The sequence below is a fragment of the Salmo salar genome, chromosome 20 (assembly GCF_965601325.2).
Source record: "Salmo salar chromosome 20, fSalSal1, whole genome shotgun sequence".
In the NCBI taxonomy this organism is placed as follows: domain Eukaryota; kingdom Metazoa; phylum Chordata; class Actinopteri; order Salmoniformes; family Salmonidae; genus Salmo; species Salmo salar.
The window spans coordinates 36,907,314-36,921,233 of record NC_138310.1 but is presented as its reverse complement, the minus strand read 5'-3'; the positions used below and the strand labels follow the sequence as shown (position 1 = coordinate 36,921,233).

General features: G+C 43.6%; 1 protein-coding gene across 1 annotated transcript in view; it reads left to right on the top strand.

Moving 5' to 3' along the window:
* The window catches only part of LOC106580537 (NMDA receptor synaptonuclear signaling and neuronal migration factor), a 60,145-nt gene that overhangs the window by 45,351 nt on the left and 874 nt on the right, over positions 1 to 13,920 (top strand). Inside the window, exons 8-14 of the mRNA XM_014161724.3 lie at positions 277 to 404; positions 2,626 to 2,709; positions 2,931 to 2,964; positions 3,113 to 3,183; positions 4,648 to 4,727; positions 4,864 to 4,966; positions 11,973 to 12,048. Of these exons, the coding sequence (XP_014017199.1) occupies positions 277 to 404; positions 2,626 to 2,709; positions 2,931 to 2,964; positions 3,113 to 3,183; positions 4,648 to 4,727; positions 4,864 to 4,966; positions 11,973 to 12,048 (576 nt within the window). The remainder of the gene's footprint in view (positions 1 to 276; positions 405 to 2,625; positions 2,710 to 2,930; positions 2,965 to 3,112; positions 3,184 to 4,647; positions 4,728 to 4,863; positions 4,967 to 11,972; positions 12,049 to 13,920) is intronic.

Sequence of the window (13,920 nt, the reverse complement as noted above, 5' to 3'; positions counted from 1 at the left end):
TAGGGAAGGGATTATGTTCTGTTTCCTTTATTGATGTTGATGTCTAGGGAAGGGATAATGTGTTCTGTTTCCTCTGGTTGTCTCTATGATGCCTGTTCTATGTTCTCTCTGCAAACAGCCAGCTGCCAGGTGCACCACTTCTGATTGCAAACTCTCCTTTATTAGTATGTTTGCTATCCTTTCATCTCTCCCCCACTGTGTGTGTGTGTGTGTGTGTGTGTGTGTGTGTGTGTGTGTGTGTGTGTGTGTGTGTGTGTGTGTGTGTGTGTGTGTTAGGTGGGGACTTGCAGTCCTCCTCAGGGGCTCTAGATGAAGGATCCCAGGAGGATGCAGACTGGGAGGAGGAGAGAGAGATGGAGAGAGCAGCCTGTGAGGGAGAGGACTTCGTCCCACCCAAAATCATGGTGAGATGCTCAGGTCACCAAAGAGACCAGTTATTCAGCCTCTCATAGCAAAAATAAAAAATAAAAAATAGAAATAGCAGTGCAAGGAGAGGAGTTATTGTTATTAATAGTTATTAACAGTGTGTTATTAATAGCTATTAACAGTGTGTTATTAATAGTTATTAACAGTGTGTTGTTATTAATAGTTAATAACAGTGTGTTGTTAATAGTTAATAACAGTGTGTTATTAATAGTTATTAACAGTGTGTTGTTATTAACAGTGTGTTGTTATTAATAGTTACTAACAGTGTGTTGTTATTAATAGTAATTAACAGCGTGTTGTTATTAATATTTATTAACAGTGTGTTGTTATTAACTGTTATTAACAGTGTGTTATTAACCTGTTGAGGTGTAGGGGGCAGTATTTTCACGGCCGGATGAAAAAAGTACCCAAATTAAACTGGTTACTACTCTTTCCCAGAAACTAGAATATGTATATTATTAGTAGATTCGGATAGAAAACACTCTGAAGTTTCTAAAACTGTTTGAATGGTGTCTGTGAGTATAACAGAACTCATATGGCAGGCAAAAACCTGAGAAAAATTCAACCAGGAAGTGGAGGATCTGAGAATTGTAGTTGTTCTTTCTAGTCCCTTTCGAAACTACAGTATTTGTGGGGTCACATTGCACTTCCTAAGGCTTCCATTGGCTGTCAAAAGCCTTCAGAAAGTGGTTTGAGCATTCTCCTGTCACTGGGCAGAGTATAGGAGCTCAGTTACTGAGTGGACTGCCTGGGGACAAAGGGATTGGATATGCATGGTCCCGCGAGCACGCTGTTCCTTCTTTTTCTCCTTGAATGTATACGCTATTGTCCGGTTGGACTATTATTGCAATTTTACATAAAAAATACCATAAAGATTGATTTTAAACAGCATTTGACGTGCTTCTAAGTATGGTAATGGAACATTTTGACTTTTTGTGTCTCGAATTGCACTCGCGCGTTAGCCTTTGGATAGTGACCTGAACGCACGAATAATATGGATTATTTAGAACAGAAACAACATTTCTTGTGGAAGTAGCAGTCCTGGGAGTGCATTCTGACGAAGATCAGCAAAGGTAAGAGCATATTTCTAATACTAATTCTGAGTTTAGATTGCCCCGAACTTGGCGGGTGTCTGTATAGCTTTCTGTGATGGCTGAGCTATGTACTCAGAATATTCTCCGTAAAGCTATTTAAAAAAAAAAAAAAAATTTCTGAACATCACTCGCCAATGTAAAATGCTGTTTTTTAATAAAAATATGAACTTGATCGAACAAAACATACATGTATTGTGTAACATGATGTCCTAGGAGTGATGAAGTCCTAGGACTGATGAAGATCATCTAAGGTTAGGGCTTCATTTAGCTGTGTTTTGGGTTTATGTGACATATATGCTTCCTTTGAAAATGGCTGTGTGATTATTTGTGGCTATGTACTCTCCTAACTTAATCTAATGTTTTGCTTTCGCTGTAAAGCCTTTTTGAAATCGGTATTTGGACCATAGTTATCCATAGTTATGTCCAAATAACAAATACCTTTTGTTTGTGCGTTCAGGTCACTATCCAAAGGGTAACGCGCGAGCGCATTTCGAGACAAAAATGTTTTTATGGTATTTTTCTCGTAAAATAGCGATAATATTCCAACCGGACAATAGTGTATTCATTCAAAGAGAAAAAGAAAAAACAGCATGGTCGCGGGACCACGCATCTCCAATCTCTTTGTCACTAGGCAGACCACTGACAAACTGTGCTAGTATACTCTGCCCAGAGACAGGAGACGCCTCAATCTGCTTTCTGAAGGCTTTAGAGAGCCAATGGAAGCCTTAGGAAGTGCAATGTGACCCCACAAATACTGTAGTTTCGAAAGGGACTAGAAAGAAGAACTACAATTCTCAGATCCTCCACTTCCTGGTTGAATTTTTCTCAGGTTTTTGCCTGCCATATGAGTTCTGTTATACTCATAGTCATTAACAGTGTGTAGCTATGAATTAAAAAAGTAAACTGTAGTAAAATACGTCTCTAGCTCTATGCAATACTGCCTTCAACTGATATCGTAGCACTAAGTAGATTGGTTTCTGAACTTTTATTTGTACTACTTCCGTTCTTATTACGATATTTCTTACAGTATATAATGTACCCATTGTAGACAGCTTTTCATTGACATTCGTATAGAAGTTGAGACTTTCTGTCTGTCTTCTTCCAGTTGATATCCTCCAAGGTCCCGAAGGCTGAATATGTTCCTAACATCATCCGTAGGGACGATCCCTCCGTCATCCCCATCCTTTATGTGAGTTCCTCTCATCTACTCATCCGTTACGCGACTCCTACTGTATGTTATGGTAATAACTTAGACATTCAGATTACTGTAATATTGATTTTGGAGAGTCTCTTCTACACTTCATAATGAAAACGGTTCATATGGAAAATATCGACTGCTTGACGTAAACCACCCCGGTAGTTAGAACTGTCTTGTCTTATTGGGTCCTTCAATTTGAACTTTTTCTGTAGGATCATGAACATGCCACATTCGATGACATCATTGGTAAGTAGATTGTGTGATGTTTTCTTAGATTCATTGCGTGCACTGAATAAGGATCCTGTCCATTGTACCGTATGTGACCTCTCTCCCGTCTTATGACAGCAGAAAGGAACATTTATTTCTCTTTCTCTTTCATTCCCTCCAATCACAGAGGAGATAGAGAAGAAGCTGACGGCCTATAGGAAAGGCTGTAAGATCTGGAACATGCTCATCTTCTGTCAGGTGAGAGAGAGGAAAGAGAAGCTGGTTGAGAGAACCTTTTTTATAAAACAGTATCATACAACACATTATTACACCACTACTTGACCACTACATATCTACAATGCAACATTTATAATACCACAATACAACAATATTACATTACAATGCATGTGTGCATGTCTGTGTGTGTGTCTCTTCACAGTGTGCGTTGTTTCATAAGGTGTAGTTTTATGTTTTTTAACCTTTTACTGCAGTGAGCTAAATCAGGGTCACACAGAGTGTTTATTGGTAGTCTTAAACAAATCTACATTGAAACAAAAGTGTACATCTCACACATGGTTATGTGCTTAAAAAATAACATACTTGTACCATGTCAGATATAGAGTTGAAATGTATTACATTTTGAGTTTGCATCCTAATATTACATCACAGAAGACAGAAATATAACAAAACTGTTTGGCATAGAAACACCAGATTTTCTGCGTTTAAACAATAATAATGTTGATTAACTATGAAATTATGAAAAATATTAATAACGTTCCACTGATGAAGCCACTAGGTTATTTGACTGCAGGAAAGGGCTACATCTGTGTGAGTTACTTGATGTGGTACTGTTTGTTTCCCAGAGTCTGTTCTGGACTTGGGGACTGCGAAGAGACATCTGGTGGCATGTCTTGTGGGGTATGAATGGGTATCTTAGCTGTGTGCTAGTTGTTCAACATGTCAATACCTCTCACAAAGACAAGTAGTGATGCAGTTAATCTCTCCTCTACTTTGGGCCAGGAGTGATTGTTATTTATCTTAGCTCGCCATGTACATTTAAGGGCCAGCCATGCTTCTCTGTTCTGGGACAACTGTAATTTGCCTATGTCTATGGCAGTAGTCCAGGTGTGATAAAACTAGGGCCTATAGGACTTGTTTTGTTGATAGCGATGTCAAGAAAAAGCAGAGGAGCGCTTTATTATGGACAGACCTCTCCCCATCTTAGCTACCATTGCATCAATATGTTTTGACCATGACAATCCAGGGTTACACCAAGCAGTTTAGTCTCCTCAACTTGTTCAATTTCCACCTTATTCATTACAAGATTTAGTTGAGGTTTAGGTTTTAGTGAATGATTTGTCCCAAATACAATGCTTTTATTTTTTGAAATATTTAGGACAAGCTTATTGCTACCCATTCTAAAACTGACTGCAACTCTATGTTAAGTGTTGCAGTGTATAATGTTGAGTCGTCAGCATACATAGACACACAGGGTTAACTCAGTGCCAGTGGCAGGCCATTAGTAAACACTTAAAAATTAGGGGGCCTAGACAGCTGCCCTGGGGTATATCTCTACCTGGATTATGTTGGAAATGCTTCCATTAAAGAACACTCTGTGAGAATGTGGTCTTACTGTTTGAAAATCAGTGTTCAGGTCAGCTTATTGCTGCTGCTGTTATTTCTACATGAACATACTGTAACTGAAATGAACCTGTTCTCCAGGGAGGTCCGGGGCATCTGTACCTGCTCAAGAACAAAGTGGCCACATTTGCCAAAGTGGAGAAGGAGGAGGATATGATCCAGTAAGACAACTCACTTCTGACAACAATATCACCTTGATAACTGTCACTGTATTTCAGATACATACAGTGTAGACTAAAGTCATACACTATTTCAGACATATAGAATAATTTCATCTCTCCCTCTCTTCTTTGACAGGTTTTGGAAGAAGTTGAGTCAGTTTATGAGCAAGCTGAATCCTGAGCCCAACCTCATTCATATAATGGGCTGCTATGTTCTGGGGAGCGCCAATGGAGAAAAGGTATGGATTTCTAGTTTCCCTGTACTAGGCTTACAAAACGCTGGTAACATTTTACAAAATTTGCCATGTAGGTTTTCCAGAAATGCCAGTTGGAAGATTCCTGGATATCTTGCTGTTACCCTTCCTGATTCCGGAATCTTCCAACCGGGATCTCTGCAAATAAATGCCTTTTTTGGTAAAGTTACTGAAATGTTGCTACCTTATCCAGTTAACTTACACTATTGAACAGCTGGCACCGGAGAAGAAGGCTGGAGAAGAAGGCTGACGTTTTACGTGTTCCTATCCAATTGTGTTTTTTTGTTTCCTTGCATTCCTTGTTTGTAATTTATTGTTTAACTTATTTTGTACATAATGTTGCTGCTACCATCTCTTATGACCGTAAATAACTTCTGGACTTCAGAACTGAGATTACTCACCACGATCTGGCAGAATAATTTTTCTTCTTTAACGAGCCCGACGTGAATGACATACTGCTTTCCCGGGAACAGGCCCAGATCCCGGTCATTTGCATGAAGAGAATGTGGAGAAAAAGGGTCCGAATGGCGGGCTGCCTTCTGAGAATTCGTAGGCGATCGTATAAACCCCCACTGACTTCCATTTTGCTAGCAAACATGCAATCTTTGGAAAATAAAATCTATGACCTATGCGGAAGATTAAACTACCAATGGGAAATTCAAAACTGTCATATTTAATGCTTCACGGAGTCGTGTCTGAACGACAACATTATCAACATACAGCAGGCTGGTTATACGCTGTATTGGCAGGATAGAACAGTGGTGTCTGGTAAGACAAGGGGTGGTGGACTATGTATTTTTGTAAATAACAGCTGGTGCACAATATCTAAGGAAGACTCAAGGTTTTGCTCGCCTGAGGTAGCGTATCTCATGATTAGCTGTTGACCACACTATCTACCTAGAGAGTTTATCGGTATCTTACCACCACAGACTGAGGCTGGCACTAAGACCGCACTCAATGAGCTGCATTCCGTCATTAGCAAACAGGAAAACACTCACCCAGAGGCGGGTCTCCTAGGGGCCGGGAAATGTAATGCAGGGAAACGTAAATCGGTCTTACCAAATTTCTATCAGCATGTTAAATGTGCAACCAGAGGGAAAAAACTCTGGACATCCTTTATTCCACACACAGAGATACAAAGCTTTCCCTCGCCCTCCATTTGGCAAATCTTACCATAATTCTATTCTCCTGATTCCTGCTTACAAGCTAAAATTAAAGCAGGAAGCACCAGTGACTCGATCAATAAAAAAGGAAGACTGTGTGATCACGCTCTCCGCAGCCGATATGAGTAAGACCTTTAAACACGTCAACATTCACAAGGCTGCAGGGCCAGACGGATTACCAGCACGTGTACTGTGAGCATGCGCTGACCAACTGGCAAGTGTCTTCACTGACATTTTCAACCTCTCCCTGTCCGAGTCTGTAATACCAACATGTTTTAAGCAGACCACTATAGTCCCTGTGCCAAAGAACACTAAGGTAACCTGCCTAAATGACTACTGACTCGTAGCACTCACGTCTGTAGCCATGAAGTGCTTTGAAAGGCTGGTCATGGCTCACATCAACACTATTATCCCAGAAACCCTAGACCCAATCAATCAATTAATCAATAAAATATATTTATAAAGCTCTTTTTACATCAGCCGATGTCACAAAGTACTATATAGAAACCCAGCCTAAAACCCCAAACAGCAAGAAATGTTGAAGCACTCCAATTAGCATACCTCCCTAACAGATCCACAGATGATGCAATCTCTATTGCAGTCCACACTGCCCTTTCCCACCTGGACAAAAAGGTACACCTATGTGAGAATGATATTCATTGACTACAGCTCAGCGTTCAACCCCATAGTGCCCTCAAAGCTCATCAATAAGCTAAGGACCCTGGGACTAAACACCTCCCTCTGCAACTGGATCCTGGACTTCCTGACGGGCCGCCCCCAGGTGGTGAGGGTAGGTAACAACACATCCGCCACGATGATCCTCAACACAGGTGCCCCTCAGGGGTGCGTGCTCAGTCCCCTCCTGTATTCCCTGTTCACTCATGACTGCATGGCCAGGCACGACCCCAATACCATCATTAAGTTTGCCGATGACACAACTAAGGTAGGCCTGATCACTGACACGACAAGACAGCCTATAGGGAGGAGGTCAGAGACCTGGCCGTGTGGTGCCAGGACAACAACCTCTCCCTAAACGTGATCAAGACAAAGGAGATGATTGTGGACTACAGGGAAAAGAGGACCGAGCACGCCCCCATTCTCATCGACGGGGCTGTAGTGGAGCAGGTTGAGAGCTCCAAGTTCCTTGGTGTCCATATAACCAACAAACTAACATGGTCCAAGGACACCAAGACAGTCGTAAAGAGGGCACGATAAACCTATTCCCCGTCACGAGACAGAAAAGATTTGTCATGGGCTCTCATATCCTCAAAAGGTTCTACAGCTGCACCATCGAGAGTATCCTGTCTGGTTGCATCACTGTCTGGTATGGCAACTGCTCGGCCTCCAACCGCAAGGCACTACAGAGGGTAGTGCATACGGCCCAGTACATCACTGGGGCAAAGCTTCCTGCCATCCAGGACCTCAGGACCTTCCTGCCATCCGTTGTCAGAGGAAGGCCCTAAAAATTGTCAATGACTCCAGCCACCCTAGTCATAGACTGTTCTCTCTGCTACCACATGGCAAGCGGTACTGGAGCGCCAAGTCTAGGTCCTAGAGACTTCTAAACAGCTTCTACCCCCAAGCTACCCAGACTATTTTCATTGCCGCCCCCCCCCCCCTCCTTTTACACCGCTGCTGCTCTCTGTTGTTTTCCTCTATGCATAGTCACTTTAATAACTATATCATCATGTATATATTACCTCATTTACCTCGACTATCCGGTGCCCCCACACCTTGACTCTGTACCGATACCCCCCTGTATATAGTCTCACTATTGTTATTTTACAGCTGCTCTTTTAATTACTTGTTACTTTTATGTATTATTCTTATTTGTACTGCATTGTTTGTTAGGGGCTCGTATGTAAGCATTTCACTGTAAGGTCTACATCTGTTGTACTCGGCACATGTGACTGTCATTTGATTTGATTTGAGCTGTTTTTTATTACCACTTCATTTACTGCTTCTTTATAGAGTAAATGCACTGTATTTCTCCCTCTTTTTATTCATGGTTCACTTTAGTCAGTATTGAGCTACGTGCCACCCACCACCCACTCACCAGTGGTACATAATTTACACACTGTGAATGTACAGTATGCATCAGTATGATGTGACCTGTTCCCTAAGCCCTAAGCTGCCTAGCTGGCTCCTAAACTGACACTGTCATCATGCTGTCATGTTGACAGATAGAGTGCTGGAGGCAGGTAGAGGCGCTATGAGGAGGATCACACACACATGCACACGCCGCACACACACATATGCACAAGCACACACAGGCAAACGCACACACACACACGCACACACACTCCCCCTGACCCTGGCTCCCAACCCCCACAGAGACGAAGCCACACTGACAGACACTGCGGGGAACAAGCGGCTCTGCACAAAAACAGTTTCATGTTTAAACACATGCATGTACGCACACGCCCATGCAGGCACTTTCTTTGTGTGAGTGCAGAAGGTCTTGCACTCACACAAAGAAACAACACTCCGTACACATGCTACAGTATGTGTGTTTACTCATTCAATTAATGAAATGTACTGTATTTGTACGCTGTTAGGCAGTCAAACATGGTTACAGGAACACTTCAGCACACTGGGTAGTGTGGTAGTGTGTTGGCGTGGTAGCGTGATAGCATGGCAGCGTGGTAGTGTGTGGTTGTGCCCATTGTCTGACACAGACAGCAGTGTTGTTCCAGTCTATCTGACCCTTTTACAGTGTGTGTGTGTGTGTGTGTCTGTGTCTTTGTGTACAAGACGCAGTAGGGGAAAATAAATAGTGAAGCATTTTTTGGAGCTTTTAACAATGTTCTCCTCTGCTACCTCAGCTTTGATGCAAACAGAAAGATTTAGTCATCTGTTTATTTATAGTCTGCTAGTTTCAGAGACCTACGTACCTGGACAAAGCCAGCCCACCTTCAGTACCTGGGTTGTTGAACATCTAATAGTCAAATCATAGTGTAAAAGCAGGTAAACTGGTTCTACTCTTTTTGGCCATTTTCTGGTGTTTTGTTGTGGAAAACTGAGCGGGTTGAACATCAACACTTCAACCTTTCTCCAGAGTCTGTGTGTCTGTGTGTGTCTGTGTGTGTCTGTGTGTTTGTGTGTGTCTGTGTGTGTCTGTGTGTGTGTCTGTGTTTGTGTGTGTCTGTGTGTGTCTGTGTGTGTCTGTGTGTTTGTGTGTGTCTGTGTGTGTCTGTGTCTGTGTGTGTTTGTGTGTGTCTGTGTGTGTCTGTGTGTGTCTGTGTGTGTTTGTGTGTGTCTGTGTGTGTTTGTGAGTCTGTGTGTCTGTGTGTGTCTGTGTGTGTCTGTGTGTGTGAGAGCGCACATGTGTGTCAGGGGGGGGGGGGATTGGGTGTGTCAGTCATGGTGTCCCCAGCCCCACAGTGTGTGTATGTGTGTGTCAGAGGGGGGGTTGGGTGTGTCAGTCTTGGTGTCCCCAGCCCCACAGTGTGTGTGACAGTTCCGCCTCATGATCCCTCTACCTGCCTCCAGCACTATCTTGCTATCTATAGACAGACAGGATAGAAATGTTTTAGCAATTTCTTTTTTTTAAGCTTCCATGTCACGAGGGGATTTATGTCTGATTTAAGATTAAATCTTCAACCCTGTTATGGTCAACTCTGTTACTGTCAACCCTGTTACGGTCAACCTTGTTTAGGTCAACCCTGTTACGGTCAACCCTTTTACGGTCAACCCTGTAACAGTCAACATTGCTACTTTATTTGGCACTCCTAATAGGCACTTGCACTTATTTTTCTTTTCTTTTTTTGTTAAATATTTTATTTAAAATTGAAAAACATGTTTTTATGAGGTTGAACATGTACTCTTTATGACAGAATGTTAAAATAAGGTAAAATCGAACGGTTTTTTTAACAAGTTGGTGGAACGACCTCCCTGCAACTCAACTCTAACATCTCCTTGAATTTGGGTGTCTCCCAAATGGCAGCCTTTTCCCTCTATAGTACACTAGCCTACTTTTGACCAGGGCCCAGAGGGAATATGGTGCCATTTGGGACGCAGACCTTTACTTTGTTATACCGCTTCTTTTAATTAAACAGCGCATTCTGCTCTTTTAATTTGATTTAATCACTGTCTTCTTTTGTCGAGTAATCATTACTCTAGTCTACAAAGGACAAAACAAAAACAAATAGTTCCTCCTCTGGATTCTGTTAATCATTGGGTCTGCTGATGTTTGCTGACCAAATCCTTCTGTTGTACAGTATTCCAGTCTGCAATTAAAACAGTGACCAGGTTGTAAGGGTTCAAACTAATTATGAGCTGGATTGTTGTTTATCTTCGTCAACCTAGTCAGGGGAGCTGAGGTTAATATAACCCTGCAGAACGTTACATTAGCAGTTTCAGAGTCTCACTAGGGCCATGATCCATGACCTCATCCATAGACATACACACACAGACTCCCCAGAGGTTCTGTAGATTGATTTAGTGCCTCAGCATGCTGCTGCTGCTGCTGTGTGAATGGCGTCAGCAAAGAGGAAACTGGCTCCTGGAAAAACATGTTAATTGGTTGCGAGGCACCATGGGGTGGTGGCACTCGCTGGTCCAGACCCCAGGGCGCGAGAGGAGGTGAGAAGAGGGGAAGAGAGGTCCAGGGAGAGGGGAGGAAAAGAGATGGAAGGGAGGAGAGGTGCACGGAGAGAGGAGTTGCAGAGGAGTGGGGAGACGGGAAGGTGCAGGTAGCAGGTGGAGAAGTGGGCAGGAGAAAAGAGGAAGAGGGGAGGTGTAGGGAGATGGGAGATGCAGAGAGAGGCCAGAGTAGTGGGCAGGAGAGGGAAGGGAGAGGGGAGGTGTAGGGAGATGGGAGATGCAGAGAGAGGCCAGAGTAGTGGGCAGGAGAGGGAAGGGAGAGGGGAGGTGTAGGGAGATGGGAGATGCAGAGAGAGGCCAGAGAAGTGGGCAGGAGAGGAGAGGGGAGGTGTAGGGAGATGGGAGATGCAGAGAGAGGCCTCAGGAGAGGGAAGGGAGAGGGGAGGTGTAGGGAGATGGGAGATGCAGAGAGAGGCCAGAGAAGTGGGCAGGAGAGGGAAGGGAGAGGGGAGGTGAAGGGAGATGGGAGATGCAGAGAGAGGCCAGAGAAGTGGGCAGGAGAGGGAAGGGAGAGGGGAGGTGTAGAGAGATGGGAGATGCAGAGAGAGGCCAGAGAAGTGGGCAGGAGAGGGAAGGGAGAGGGGAGGTGTAGGGAGATGCAGAGAGAGGCCAGAGTAGTGGGCAGGAGAGGGAAGGGAGAGGGGAGGTGTAGGGAGATGGGAGATGCAGAGAGAGGCCAGAGTAGTGGGCAGGAGAGGGAAGGGAGAGGGGAGGTGTAGGGAGATGGGAGATGCAGAGAGAGGCCAGAGTAGTGGGCAGGAGAAGGAAGGGAGAGGGGAGGTGTAGGGAGATGGGAGATGCAGAGAGAGGCCAGAGTAGTGGGCAGGAGAGGAACTGGAGAGATTGATGTAAGGTAATGTGCTTTGACAGGCTCTCTCCAGCAATAAGCACTCTCCTCGTACACAACAGCCCCGCTACAGCTCACCCAACAGCAGATACTGAGACAAACACAGGTCACTTCCCATTCTGCTGTATGCGCAAGACTCACTCTGCCCCCGTCCCATTGTTCCTGTTATTTTAATCTGATGTTATGACATTTTTACCTTTTCAGTTGTATTGCTCTTAGAAGTACAACTGACAGTTATTTTCCTTTGTAAAAAAGAATGAGTGGCAATATGTCTGCATTTGTTCTTATTGTAAACAAAACACTTTTCTCTCCTCTGAAGAGGTTTGTCTGTTTTGCCAGATGGGTGTTTTGATATGTAAAATGTTCTCCTCCACAGCTAATCCACAATCTGAAGAGGCTAATGAGACCTTATGCCATCGAATTCAAATCCCCGCTAGAGCTGTCTGCACAGGGTGAGTGTATGACACACACAGACATATACACACACATGCATTTTCCATTGTCTTCTTTTTGCCGTACATTGTTCCCTGGATGTAAATAGTGAACATTAATCAAACCTAGCAAGGCAGACTGAGATAAACAGGACATTAGTGAACACACTGACAGACATGTCTGTACTTCCTGAGCTCTGAACGCACCCCTCATCAATAATTTCTCCCTGAGACTTATTGATGTCATGCTAATTACTTCTCAACAACACAAAAAATATATATAAATGCAACATGCAACAATTTCAAAGATTTTACTGAGTATAAGGTATATTTCATATAAGGAAATCAGTCTATTGAAATAAAGTAATTAGGCCCTAATCTATGGATCAGAAAACCAGTCAGTATCTGGTGTGACCACCATTTGCCTCATGCGCAACACATCTCCTTCACATAGAGTTGATCATGCTGTTGATTGTGGCCTGTGGAATGTTGTCCCACTCCTCTTCAATGGCTGTGCAAAGTTTCTGGATATTGGCGGGAACTGGAGCAAGCTGTCGATCCAGAGCATCCCAAACATGCTCAATGGGTGACATGTCTGGTGAGTATGCAGGCCATAGAAGAACTGGGACAGATCCTTGCAACATGGGGCCGTGCATTAACATGCTGAATATAAAGTGATGGCGGTGGATGAATGGCATGACAATGGGCCTCAGGATCTCATCACGGTATCTCTGTGCATTCAAATTGCCATCGATAAAACGCAATTGTGTTTGTTATCCGAAGCTTATGCCTGCCCATACCATAACCCCACTGCCACCATGCAGCACTCTGTTCACAACGTTGACATCAGCAAACCGCTCACCCACACGATGCCATACACGCTGTCTGCCATCTGCCCAGTACAGTTGAAACAGGAATTCCTCCATGAGGAGCACACTTCTCCAGCGTGCCAGTGGCCATCAAAGGTCAGCATTTGCCCAATGAAGTCGGTTACGATGCCAAACTGCCGTCAGGTCAAGACCCTGGTGAGGACGATGAGCACGCAGAAGAGCTTCCCTGAGACAGTTTCTGACAGTTTTATGCAGAAATTAATTGGTTGTGCAAACCCACAGTTTCATCAGCTGTCCATGTGGCTGGTCTCAGACAATCCCACAGGGAAAGAATCCAGATGTGGAGGTCCTGGGCTGGCATGGTTACACGTGATCTGTGGTTGTGAGGCCGGTTGGACTTACCGTAATTTCCGGACTATTAAGCGCACCTGAATATAAGCCGCACCCACTGAATTTAAAAAATATATATTATTTTGAACATAAATAAGCCGCACATGTCTATAAGCCGCAGGTGCCTACCGGTACATTGAAACAAATTAACTTTACACAGGCTTTAACGAAACACGGCTTGTAACAAAAATAAATAGGCTTTAACGAAACAAGGCTTGTAACAAAAATAAATAGGCTTTAATGAAACACGGCTTGTAACAAAAAAGTCAATTCCTCACGCTGCTGTTTCCAACGTCTTATCATTGACTCATTAAGACCAAGCTCCCGTGCAGCAGCTCTATTTCCTTTTCCAACAGCCAGATCAATCGCCTTCAACTTGAAAGCTGCATCATATGCATTTCTCCGTGTCTTTGCCATGATGAGGGTGACAAAATGACTACCGTAATCAGAATGATGGGAAGTTTGAGAGCGCTCGATGTAATCTAAACAGTAAACAAAAAACTTGTTTGACCTTCACCCGTTCGGCAATTTCATTGGTCTAATGAAAGCTTCATGCCGCCCAAAAACTGAGGACGTCACAGAATGTGTTTTTTTGAGAAAAAAAAAATTGAAAGCGGGAAAAATCCATATATTAGCCGCATCATTGTTTAAGCCGCGATGTTCAAAGCGTGGG